General features: G+C 40.4%; 1 protein-coding gene across 1 annotated transcript; it reads right to left on the reverse strand.

The window, feature by feature from the left end:
* Positions 1 to 9,143: 9,143 nt before the first annotated feature.
* rxfp3.2b (relaxin family peptide receptor 3.2b) lies at positions 9,144 to 10,355 on the reverse strand. The gene has a single exon (XM_036586907.1). It carries the CDS (start codon positions 10,353 to 10,355, stop codon positions 9,144 to 9,146), a length of 1,212 nt encoding a protein of 403 aa, XP_036442800.1.
* Between the last annotated feature and the right edge of the window lie 2,200 nt (positions 10,356 to 12,555).

The raw sequence follows: 12,555 nt of genomic DNA on the forward strand, positions 1-12,555 counted from the left end.
CAGCCTCAAAAACAATTTTTTCTATATTTAAGAAAAGGCAACTGACCTTGGCATTGCATCATGAAGGTCATTTGAGGTCTTCTTCATGATGAACTACGCTGCTTACTCTTTCTTAAAAGAATGTCAGAATAAAAGTCTTTTGTTGTCAGTTATGCTGCTTGACATTTGAGGAAATCAGATTTTTTTTCAGGAGGTTTTTAAAGCTTTTAAACTTTTAATGCTGGCTTCTTTTGCAACATGCTGTGATTTTAAAGATCTGTGCCAAAAGGATTCAGTGTGCAGCAGCGCTTAGTGAAGCAAGAAGCCCACCAGCTTCATTACCTTTTATTAGCGTCAACATTACATGACTATTCTCTATCTACACAGTGTCCACATATGTAATTCATGTTAATAATATTGTTTTTTTTGTGTGTTTTCATGTTGAATATATAATATATGATATCATTTATCATGAGAATATAATAATTCAGCATCCTTTGGTTACTAAGATTTATGTAGGTAGGCAGTTTGCACCGTTATGGGGTGTGCATATTGCATGTAGACCCCAGTCTTTCTATTTGTTGTTTGCTGTCCCTCTCAACTTAACAGACCAAATGTGCACCTATGATGAAACAGTGCTTACAGTACTAGAATATTAGCACCTGGAGTGGTTAACCGAGTATCCATCCAAGCAGAAAACCAAACTGTGGTTTTATGTTTTATCTCTTAAAGGTCTTCGATAACCCTTCTTGACAAATGAAGCTTTGATAAACCTTTGTTTTCATTCTGCCTAGTTGTGCTGTTTTTCCCATGGATGCTGATTAGGACAGCAGCTAGAACTCTCCACAGTCTAACAGAGCTCTGGGAATCATTGTGTTTACAGTACAGTCAAGGTCTTCTGCCTCACTGCCATGAAGGTAACTTGGGATTGTATATATATTTTTCAGTGATGCGGTTAGAATAATGGTTTTCTATGCTATACATAGCTTGTCCATGTTATTAAAGATAAAGGATTAATGAATGTATTTTAGGTTTTGCGGAAATGTCGTCCTTTCATTTTCTAAACGTAGTGCAAAATGCTCATTTCACACTTATAAGAATCTTTTCTTCAAGCAATTGAGAAGACCTAATGATTCTATTAGGAACACTCTGCTTAAAGGGGCTTAGATATGCCTGTGTTTCTGAAAACTATCACAGTGGGCGCTTCGCTATTTCTAGTAGCCTAAATCCGATATAATGTAGCTTTAATTATGCATGTGTTCTGAGCAGAGAGGGAGAGCTTTCATGTGTTTTGTCTTAGTCTGCTTGTTTATGGGCCTCACTTTGAGTGCTGTGATTGATTGATTCTTCTCCGCAATGCTTGAGTGGCACATGGTAATTGTTAGCTCACTTTTCCAGAGAAGAGACAGCCTGAGAGATTGTGGAGAAAATAGGGCAGAGGAAAGAGAGGAGGAGGGAGGGAGAGAGGGAGAGAGGGAGAGAGAGATCAGCCTTCTTCTTCCGACTCCTCCAGTAATTATTTTAGGCTCCGTTTTATCTGAGTGGTGACATGCACATACACTCACGAACGCGTGGTTTTGGCCTAGGATGCATTAAACGAGAACAAAGACTCCAAAAAAAAATCTTTGGTGCTCCAAAGCCTGTCTGAGACATGGAACCTTGATGTCTTCGTTGATCTTTCGCGTCTTCCCCCCCACTCAGCCAGATGAGTTGGAGCTGTTCTTCTGCTTGAAAACTGTTGCACTTTCATTGTGAGCTCGGCTCAGAGGCGGCTGAAATCTCAAGAGAGGCCACTTTTCCATGAAACGTCGCCCTGAAGAAGTCAAGCAGAAGGATCTTGAGAATAATCGGGCACTTTAATTTTGGGGACTGGGTTTTCTAATGAAATTGGATGATAAGCCCATTCTTAAGGGTCCAGGAAAGGCTGAATATTTTCCCTGGGCTTGACTAAGCACACTTTTTGTCGTATGGCTGTGACTGCCAAATAGAAGATGCATTTTTCAAGAAGTGTTTGGAGAACGCTCGCCTGCTCCCCTCCCTCACAAAATAATCAGACTGCAAAAATGCAGCCATATTGAGTATTAGCCTGGGTCACAGCAGATAGCATTTATCACCGCCAACACCCCTTAGCTGGAAAGCTAAGCAGCCTTGGGGAGAAACGTCTTGATTTTTGAGGGACTGAGAGAAAGCGTAAAAAGGAAAATCAATATTGACATAAGCCTGTCACTTCCTAATGAGTTTCCATTACATTAGCCTGTTATATAGAAGCAGATATGGTCTGGAACGATGTCATTGCCTAGACTGAGAGACATTTATTTTATTCCTACCATGAATGGGTCTACCTGACTTGGGGGTGGGTTTTTTTAGAACCAGTACTAATTGGGATCCAGCTCAACTGTTCCCTCAGCGTTCCCCGCCAGCTCCCTTATCAGCTGTTAATGAGCAACAATTAACCATTCTAATCCCCCCAACCATCACATGCAAGCCCACCGAAAGGTCACCAGCAGGAAGCACCATGTTCTGGCTTCCTGTCCTGTGAAATACAGATACATTGATTGTTTGTGACATGTAGGCTTGTGCCGGTCACAGAATACTCTTATTTGCATTACTGTGTGGAAACTAATCACAATAAATGGTTAATCCGGGTTGGGGGTTGGCAGGGGGCTGTATTGTTTTTCTTTGCTTTACTTTTTATTTCACAACAGTGAAGCTGCAACTTGCACATGATTATTCTGTTTACTTTACCATTCAGAGTTAGGGAACGTCTAAAAAGTACTTGAAAAAACTGTTTCTATTATTATTACGCCTGTAAGTACATCTGCTGTTGCTTCAAGAAATATCACTGATGATGTGTCTAGAAGCATTAGCTTACAGAGATACTGCTATTACAATTACTACTACTACTACTACTAATAATAATAATAATAATAATAATAATGAAAGCTTTTTTTTCTTTCATTTTAATTTTAAGAAGTTCTTAGCACTGAAACAGACATGGGAGCACATGCAGTAATAGTGTACGAGTTGAAGCCTAATCTTCATTAAAGGAGCAGTGTATAGATTTAGGATGATCTATTAGCACAAAACGGAATATAGTATACAAAACCAAGTCTCCATTAGCATGTAATCACCTGTAACTGTAAATCGTTGTGTTTTGTTAGCTTAGAATGAGCCCTTCTCATCTTCATAGGGAGCGGACCCTCTTCCAACAGAACCGATTTCGCCGCCACGTTACTACAGTCGCCCAGAACAAACTAACCAAACACTGACTCTAGAAAGTGCCTTTCACATTATTCTTTTAAGCAGCAGCTTGAAGTTGGAAGTGTTATAGCACTAGTTGGAAGACGTATAAAGAAGAAGAATCAGTGATTGCTGCTGGTGCTGGCCAACCATTTCGTGCCATGAGAAGTTTGAGAACCCAAATTTTGAGAAATAGAGGATCACACCTATTAGAGAGGGGTGAGTGAGGGGTATACAGTTGGTTGCAGTCTGCAACTTTACTGCTAGATGCCACTAAATCTACATTGTTCCTTTAAATAACAGAATAAACAAGAACTTCAGCAAAAGTTGTAGTTGTGGTATATTGTCATCTTTCCTTCATGAAACCATAATTTTTCTAGTAATAAAGAATGGAAATGCAAATGTTACACAAACTTTACTGTCTGAAGCTGCTTAGCTTAGTCTGATGCTTTCCTCCTCTCATTAAACAGCGTATTTCGCCTGATGTGCAAGAACTAAGACATTTTCATGGGAGAAGGGCTGCGAGAGCCTAAACGTGAAATTTAAAACCAAACCTGATACATATTTTGAGAAATGACACCCAAACCTGACATGAGCAGTTGAATTCTGTCAGGTTCAGACAAATATTTCAAGCTCTACATCCTGTAGTACTGAGTAAATTTAACCAGCTCAGCACAACAGCCACGTTTTCATCTTATCTATATTAGGCCCAATTAATGTGGTATTATTGTGAGATATCGCATCACCCACCATGCTTAAAAGTTCAAATATGTTTATTTGTGGGAATACTAGTGTCTTGCAGTGCATGAAATAAATCAATAAATGAACAACAGGTTTTTAAATCAATGATAAATGAGTTTTTACTGTCACCTGGGGCAGTTACCATGAAAATTTGGTTAACAGGCCTTGTGACGTGCAGTGGAAAAATTCTCAATCACTTCTGCTCTATGTGAGACAATTTCAAGCTGCTGATTTATGGCTTGAATAAGACGCAGAACACATCAAAAGGGCACAAGTCAGGCCGGCCAAAGCCGAGATCTTTTCTTTGTGGGATAAGGTGAAATAAAGGCAGTTGACTGCATTTCATCTTAGGCTGATTAAGATATTCAGGCACAGCCCCCTCAAATCAGATTTTAAATGGCCACACAATGCAGAAACGGCTTTGATTTCGGGGCTCAGCATGCGCTCGCTTCTCACTTCTCTCCAGGCGGTTCCACCTCATAAAATCTTCTCTCTGAAATGAAAGCCCTGCCCTACCCACACATTTTACAAAAAAGCTTTCAAAAAGCCAGCTGACGCTCTTCATAATTCATTGTCCCTTTCAGCCCCACTGATAACAGCGCTGAAGACACCCTTATGATACATGCTATAGAATTCCATCAAAAGGATAGGACTGTTTTCTCTTACAGTCACTTCATCTCTGATTTAATGCAGTCACTTTTGGTGGTCTTTAATGAGGTCTGTCATTTGATATTACGAAGCACCCAATCCTTACGAAGCAGACATTCTTTACATATGAATGCTTCAAGCATATACGTATTTCATAAGCACAGAACAATCACAATGGGTTCTCTTCCAATCTATTTTTCATAATTTATGTCATTGTGTCCACTATGTTTATCTTCACTGCACAAAACAAGTGTCAAAAATTAATCACAGACAGCAGATCGTTTTAAATTAACAGGAGGCAAATGTAGCTCCCTCCCACCCCTCAAGTTGTTAAAATATCACCAAGAAACCATTACTGACTCCTCTCTGAAATGTCACCAATTAAGTTCAGATTTAAAACTTTAAACCCGTCTAGCTCATTAACTCTGTCTCGTTTACCCCTCTGCAAATCTCACAGGAGTCACCTCAGGAAATACCCAGTCTGCACTTTTTACACAGCATATAACAACCTAGATGGGCTAGATTAGGCTGTTAATCAGAAACTCTAGAGATATGTACTCCTTACACTTCTAAGGTATTGACATCATATTAAGATACTATTGCACAGCAGAGACATACTACCACTAAAATCTTGGAAATGTGAACGTTTACACAAAGTCAGAGCACGTAGATCTATTCTCACTCTTTCATATCATAGATTAAAAGTGAGAGAAGTCAGAGACCACCCTTTTGTTTACTTAATTTGCAGCCAAAACAGCCATTAAGTACAACACAAAAAATATATACAGTTGTGTACAAAAAACTATTTACATGTTGTACTGATTTTCTAAGTGAACATTTAGAGGCACACATATTATGCTGTTTTATTTTTTTCCCCAATAATGTTCAACTCAGCAAATAAATAGAAATTGTGCTCTAATGTTTGCAGAAAAAAATATTTCAGTTACATTTAAGTTTGTACTCTGTAGAGAATATGTTGACTTATTTTCTCTTTTAAAATCAGCAAAATGTCATTTGACCAAAGGTGTTCAAAATGTATACAACTGTATATTTAACAGACAGTCACACTAAAGTATAATATTAAATCTATCAGTATTTGTTTTGTCCACTCTTTATTTTGTGCACCTGCCACTTTAACTGTTCCATCCTTCCAATCTTAGAACCAGTGAGTTCCAGCTATGTCCTCCCAACAGAAGCTGTTCCCAAAGGAGTCACTGCAACCAACCAGAAAATCCAACCAACTTCTAGACTGAACCTTGGAGGTGTGAAAAAATATCCCTGCAGATTTCTTTGAAAAACTGAAAGTAAATCTCCTGAAAAGAACAGCTGTAATAAGGGCAAAGAGTGGACACACTAAATACTGAACAAAAAATGATTATATGATGTTTTATTTAGTTGTTGAGGCTTCTGTGTAATGTTCTGCTAAATCTCTGTTTTCTGCTTTTTCTTGACATGAATAACTTTTGGAAATAACCCTTTAACATTCCAGGTTTAGTTCTTACAAAGGCTTATTATTACATAACTACAGGGACTTCAACGCAAACTAAAGGAGCTACTCTTAGGTTATAGAAGTGTGTAATAAAACTTCTTAAAAGGGTTAAATAACTAAAAGGCTGGAAATTAAATACATGAAAGGGCAGTCTTTGACCTTTGCACTTTACTGTACAGGTCTTTGTTTCACGATGAGTGTAAACTTAAAACTAAAAACAAACTTTTTTCTTCTTTTTTGTTCTTTTCATCACACTGTATACCAAAATTTTTATTTGTGATCAGAAATATTTGTTAATATTGAGATATTTTAATTTAAAGAAAAACATTTACATATAAGCCTATGTGAAATTCCCTTTATGATAATTAAATTGTGCACTGATGCAAATTGACTTTTCCCCATCTCTTGAGATAAGAGTTTATGAGTGGTTTAAAATAAGTTTATTGTTAGTAATTAGGTAATAAACATATTACAAATCATTAATAAGCAGTTATAACACATAAATGTGTTAAGGGCAACAGTGAGCTGTTATATCTGGTGAATATGAATATCTGAAGACATGTTCTCCATTTTGATTATGTGTTAAAACTTCTTATTAGTGATTTTAAAGTGTTATGACCTAATTAGTGACAACTAAAAGCAATTTTATACAATTCATAAACTAAGGGCAAAAAATAAGGGCAAACTTATTGTAAATTGTGTAATTATTATACACATTTCTACAACCTATAAAAACAGTCACAAACCACTTATGTTTTTAAATATTTAACAAGATGCATTACTAACAAAATGCATCTCTAACCCTTGTATATCTTTATATAATAACTAAACATGAGTGAATCCTGAAATACTGTCCTTGAACAGTACTGTAAAAGATTGGAGGAAAAACAACCTTTTCTAACAAGAAGCAGACAAAACAGTGGCCTTGCCTTTGTCGTTAATGTGTTTACACCATGGACCCCAGTTCGTTATTGTGCCTTGCTCTTACACTTCAGTGCCCAACAGACTTGACCATCAATTTCTATCTGGTTTATTCTACTGATGACTCAGAAACGGCTATTCAGATCACCAAGCTAGTACAGAAACTGTAACTCCCCTCTCAGAGCAATCCCACCAGGCACTGAATATTCCATTCCTGAATTATATTTCCCCAAATATGTTTTAATGATGTGAATATGTTCAAAAATAACTTTGCCCCATTTCTGTGATTTCAAATTCGAATGCTGCAGGGAAGGGATTTTTATCACATACATCAAACTGTCTGAGAATATTTACAATTTTAACAACCTATGGAATCATTATGAAGTTTTCAGAGAAGTTATCATTCAGTACACTTTTCTTTTGCATCAATGAAGGTACAGTATTTGTCGATGAGTGCTAATAGCTATCATGTTTATTAGCAGTTTCATTGATTTTGTTCTCATAAATATTCAGTTCTCACACACAACATTTGTCTTATGCACACTGAATGAAGGAACCGGAATGCAATACGTAAAGCTTCAGATATTTCTGGAAATGGATTAATGACTAAGCATTTGATGTTGCACTTCTGACAGACAATTTTGTCCTTTTTCATCTCTTGTGAAACAGCGAGGTGTTGTAAAGCGCTCGAGGGGATGCACCTCGCTTACAATCCGCCAGCACTTTTGCGCCGGACTTCAAAGGTTGAACAACACAAATGGATAATTTATTGTTCCCTTGAAGGATGTCCTGGGCAGAATCCTTAAACAGGGTTTCTAATCTGCAGCACCGAAACAAAGGTGAAAAGCATTGGTCCTGAACTGCAGCGGCCCCCAGATGCACCTGCTGACCGGATATGCATGCCAAAGCAGGACCGGAGGCGCTGCATCCAGGGAACAACCCATGAAACAAACACCAGAAAAGAGAGAGGTAAAGAAACTGGAGCATCTCCCACAAGGGATTCCTCATGTCTGCTCCTGTCCATCAGTCAAAAGGGGGGGGGGCAGCTTCAAAGAGCTGGGTTGAACTAGTGTGGATCCAGGTTTAAAAGTCAACCAGGTGCATCTCTTTGAGCCTATTTACACTTCCTGATCGTGAAAAAGCCAAGTGTGAGAGTAACCAAGACACACTGGAGGTGGATTGGATTGCTGTCTGGTCACCTCAGACATTTGAGGTGGTTTGCAGCTGAGCCAAGTATAAATGTTTCCATCTGTAAATAGAAAGTTCACCAGTTTCTGCATTAAGATGTAAACAAAGTCATTCAAAAATGGTTTGATGTGAAATGCGCCACTCCAGAAAAACTTACAATCAGAATTTTTCAGTGGTGATGATAGGAACCAGATGTCCAAAGTGCTCTAAAAGCTCCAATTTAATACCTCTAAAAGCTCCTACCAGCACCAAAGTGGTTATGAATGCTTTCATGATGCCTGAGACCTTGGTTTACAGCAGTTGTGAGACAAGCTTTTGGCCTAAAACATATTTTTCTGGACAGGTACGTTTAGGGTGCTGTGAGGCAAAATGGTCCCCAGATGAAATGTATTTATTATATTTATTGATTTACAACTATTTTATATTATTTACCTACTTTCATCATTGTAAAATCTCATTGGTCATTATGGATAGTAATAAAAAAAAATATGGTCATATTTGTATTGTAGACATTGAGAGCCCTGGTTTCTTACATCACCATTGTAAAGAAATCAGTCACTTTGTTTCTCTACAGTTCAGCATTTCACATCAAAACATTCTGATTTACTCACCAGTTGATAAAAACACAGTGGCATTTCCATTTAAGCTACCAACACTGAATTAAATCAGTACTATACACAGATATCTTTCATTACTAATCAACAAAAAAGTGGCTCCTGTCAAGCATCATAAAAACTGGATCTTACTTTAATTCTTCAATAACACGTTAACTGAGCTAATCTTCTGTTCAGTTATGCATTATGTGGCATCATCCTGGAAAAGAATTCCTTAGATTTGCATGAACCTCCAGAAAAGCAGCACAAGTGCCCAGGTGTAAACAGAATGTGGATTAATCCAAATATGAGATGCATGAAATGGCAAGTGTAAACAGGCTCTTTTAAACATCCATCTGCACCAGCACCAGAACAGGTGGTGCCTCAGCCACCTTAGCCTTACGGGGCAGCAGCTGGGCTAGGCTGCGGTAGGACGGCGTGGCCCTGAGCAGCAGGTCCTTCAGTCCGGCCCGGAACTCGCGGCGGATCAAGCAGTAGAGTACCGGGTTCAGGCAGCTGTTGGTGTGCGCTAAGCAGACAGACAGTGGGAAGGCGTAGGCCTGGGCATTGTAGAAGGCCTTGCTAAAGGGTACAAGGTCGAACTTAATGAGGACAGCCCAAAGGGTCAGCGCCTGGTTGGGCAGCCAGCAGAGGAAGAAGGACAGCACCACGATCACCACCGACTTGGTGACCTTGGAGCGACGCTTGTGGCGGCCATGTTCGCTCTCCGAGCTGACGGCACCCCTGACCCTGCGGCTCAACACGAAGCGCAGCAGCAGGAGGTAGCACAGGGTGATCACCACCAGAGGGATGACGAAGCCCAGCAGAACCTTCTGCAGCTGGTAGAGGCCCAAGAGCAGCTGTGGGTCCCAGCTGCCCGATTCTGGGAAGCGAACCAGGCAAAGTTCCTCATCCGTTGCCACTTGGGCGATGGTGGAGTAGATGGCATGTGGCAAAGTGGCCAGCAGCGACACCACCCAGATGCCCAAGCTGATCCACTTGGCCCCGGTGGCTGCTGCCCTCTGGCTGCGCATCTTCAGCGAGGAGGCGACGGAGTAGTACCTGGCCACGCTCATGGCGGTCAGGAAGTAGACGCTGGCGTACATGTTCATGGTGGTGACGGAGCTGACGATCTTGCACATGACTTTGCCGAAGGGCCAGCGGAAGTCCAGCGCCGTGTCTATGGCCCAGAAGGGCAGTGTCAGGACGAACTGTAGGTCGGTGAGTGCCAGGCCCATAACGAAGCAGTTGATGGATGAGCGTTTCTGCCGGTGGCGCGAGTGCAGCAGGTAGAGCGCCAGCGAGTTGCCCACCAGCCCAAGCGCACACACCACCGAGTAAACCAGTGCAATCATCACGCGCACCACCAGGCTCGAGCCATCCCCCTGCAGTGCTGCGCCCGACTCTTTGGTCAAAAGGTGCAGCCAGCAGCGCAGGGACAGATTTCCCACCAATCCATCTGTGCAGTTCTCCAGCCCAGAGCTGCTCTCCAGCCTCTCCAGCCCCGGCTCGCATTCGCCTGGCGCCGGTGCTTGAGTCGTGCCGTTCCTCTCCATGCCAAAGTGATCCGTTCACATCTGAAGGCGCGCGCCAAATGCAGAGAAAGCTATCTGACGTGCGTGTGGAGCATCCCGCGCACAACACGGAGCGCATGCAGAGTGTCCCGTCTCCGCGCGCTCCGCCGTGCGCTCTGCGCTCCGCAGCTCGACTCCATTCTTTTATACGCCACGCTGAGCGTCACGCGCAGCGCACGCAATCACCCGGCGTTTTTTCTTTACTCCACATAACTGCCCTCGCCTTCTTTATCCAGCCATCTCAGCCGTCCTTAACAAGCCACTTACGATTGCTTTCGAACGAAAATAAGCTCCGTGGGTGCTGCACACGTCCCAGAGTTTTGGTGGGGTTTTTTTTTTTCAGATTCATTTTTTTTTTTGTTCTTTTTTTTTCCACATCAAAGGCAGCATCGACTACAGCGATGACTCATTTTGTCAGAAGGTGTAAAAAAGCAGCCTCTCGCACCGGGAGGGAAAACGTTGCCGTCAAGTTTGCGCTGAGCGCAGCAGAGAATAAAGCCCAGTGCAGTTCGAGACTGACAAAACGTGGTAAATGAAAACGCTGGGAAAACAGACCGTTTGGTTCTCGCCTTTGTGGAAAGCGAGTCGTTCCTGCGCTCGCGTTAAAAAGAAGTTTGTTTGTTTGCCTTTTTCAGATTACGTTAGCTTAAGTTAAGCTTTATTATCCATAAACAACACAGTTCATCACATTTACTAAACAGACAAACATGCACACTTGAAAAAGATGGTTCTTCAATGGCTCTTTAGTAAAGGGAATGGTTCTATTTGGTGCTATGAGTTCTATATAGAACTATTTCATGCTTAACTCGTTCTTTGCATGGGAAAATGGTTCTTCAGATTGATGGAGAATGTGTTGTATACGCTTCTATGTAGAACCTTTTTGAAAATAGTTCTGAAAAGCACCAAGAAGGGTTCTGCTATTGTTACAAGCTTGACATCGTAACAGTGATGGAACACTTTGGTGCTATATAGAACCATTTCATGCTTAAATGGCTCTTTGAATGGTGAAATGGTTATTTATAGACTGATGGAGAACATGTTGTATATGGTTCTATGCAGAACATTAAAAAAAAAAAAAAAGGTTCTGCATAGCACCAAAAAGGGTTCTGCTATTGTTACAAGCTTGAAATCGTAACAGAACCCTTCTGGTGCTATATAGAACTATTTCATGCTTAAAAGGTTCTGTGCATGGTGACATGTTCTTCAGATTGATGGGGAATGTTTTGTATACACTTCAATGTAGAACATTTTTGAAAATAGTTCTGAATAGCACCGAAAAGAGTTATTTGCTATTGTTACAAGCTTGACACTGGAACAGTAACAGAACCCTTCTGGTGCTATTTGGAACCATTTTCAACAAGGTTTCACCAAGCAAAGAACAATTTAAGCATGAAACAGTTCTAGACAGAACTCAAGAACCTTTATAGTGTGTAGAGGCTAGGTGGAGTGGGGTTACTGTAACACAATAAATACTCAAATATTAATACAATAAGTAGTGCCCTGCTGAAGAAAAGAAACATAGAACCCATTAAACATTTCTGTTCCTAGTGGCTTAGTAACATGTTTCCTTTTTTTTTGATGGGCTGACCTTACAATGTAAATGATCCTAATGGTCTAACAGGTAACCTGTGACTGATTGTAAACACACTGGATGTTTTTTTTAGAATGTAAAGGTGTTCTAAAGGTCTGTATTGGTAACCATTCACCATAAGGTATTGATCCTGATTGTTCTAGTGGTCTTTTTTTCAGCAGGGTTGTTTTACATATATATTAATGTGTTCCTTTAACTATTTCCAAATCTCTGCCAGTGGCAGCCCGGTGTCATTTGTAGTGACCATACAACGTCTGGTTTGACTAATTAATACTTCATTATGTTAAATCAGGTTCCGGTGACAGAATTTAACTGATCCATATGAACCACATTTTGTTGTTCAAACTAGCTCACAACAACCTTTTCTGAAAATAAGAAATTATTGTTACTTTTTTACTGTATTTATGTGGATTTGCATGTACTCTAATGTTATATTGTGTTCTCACTGGCAAAAACACACCCACTGCTGAGATCAATGGTTTTAAAGAGTTTGCTTAGCTGTCTAAGACTTTTGCACAGTACTGTGTGTTGCTGAAGAAAGCGTCACATGCAAAGAGTTTGATATCAATCATTTGATCAAGTTCTGTCAAG

The sequence above is a fragment of the Colossoma macropomum genome, unplaced genomic scaffold, assembly GCF_904425465.1.
Source record: "Colossoma macropomum unplaced genomic scaffold, Colossoma_macropomum, whole genome shotgun sequence".
In the NCBI taxonomy this organism is placed as follows: Eukaryota; Metazoa; Chordata; class Actinopteri; order Characiformes; family Serrasalmidae; genus Colossoma; species Colossoma macropomum.

Coding starts and splice junctions, on each gene's coding strand:
- rxfp3.2b (XM_036586907.1), bottom strand. CDS start 10,355: ATGGAGAGGAACGGCACGACTCAAGCACCGGCGCCAGGCGAATGCGAG.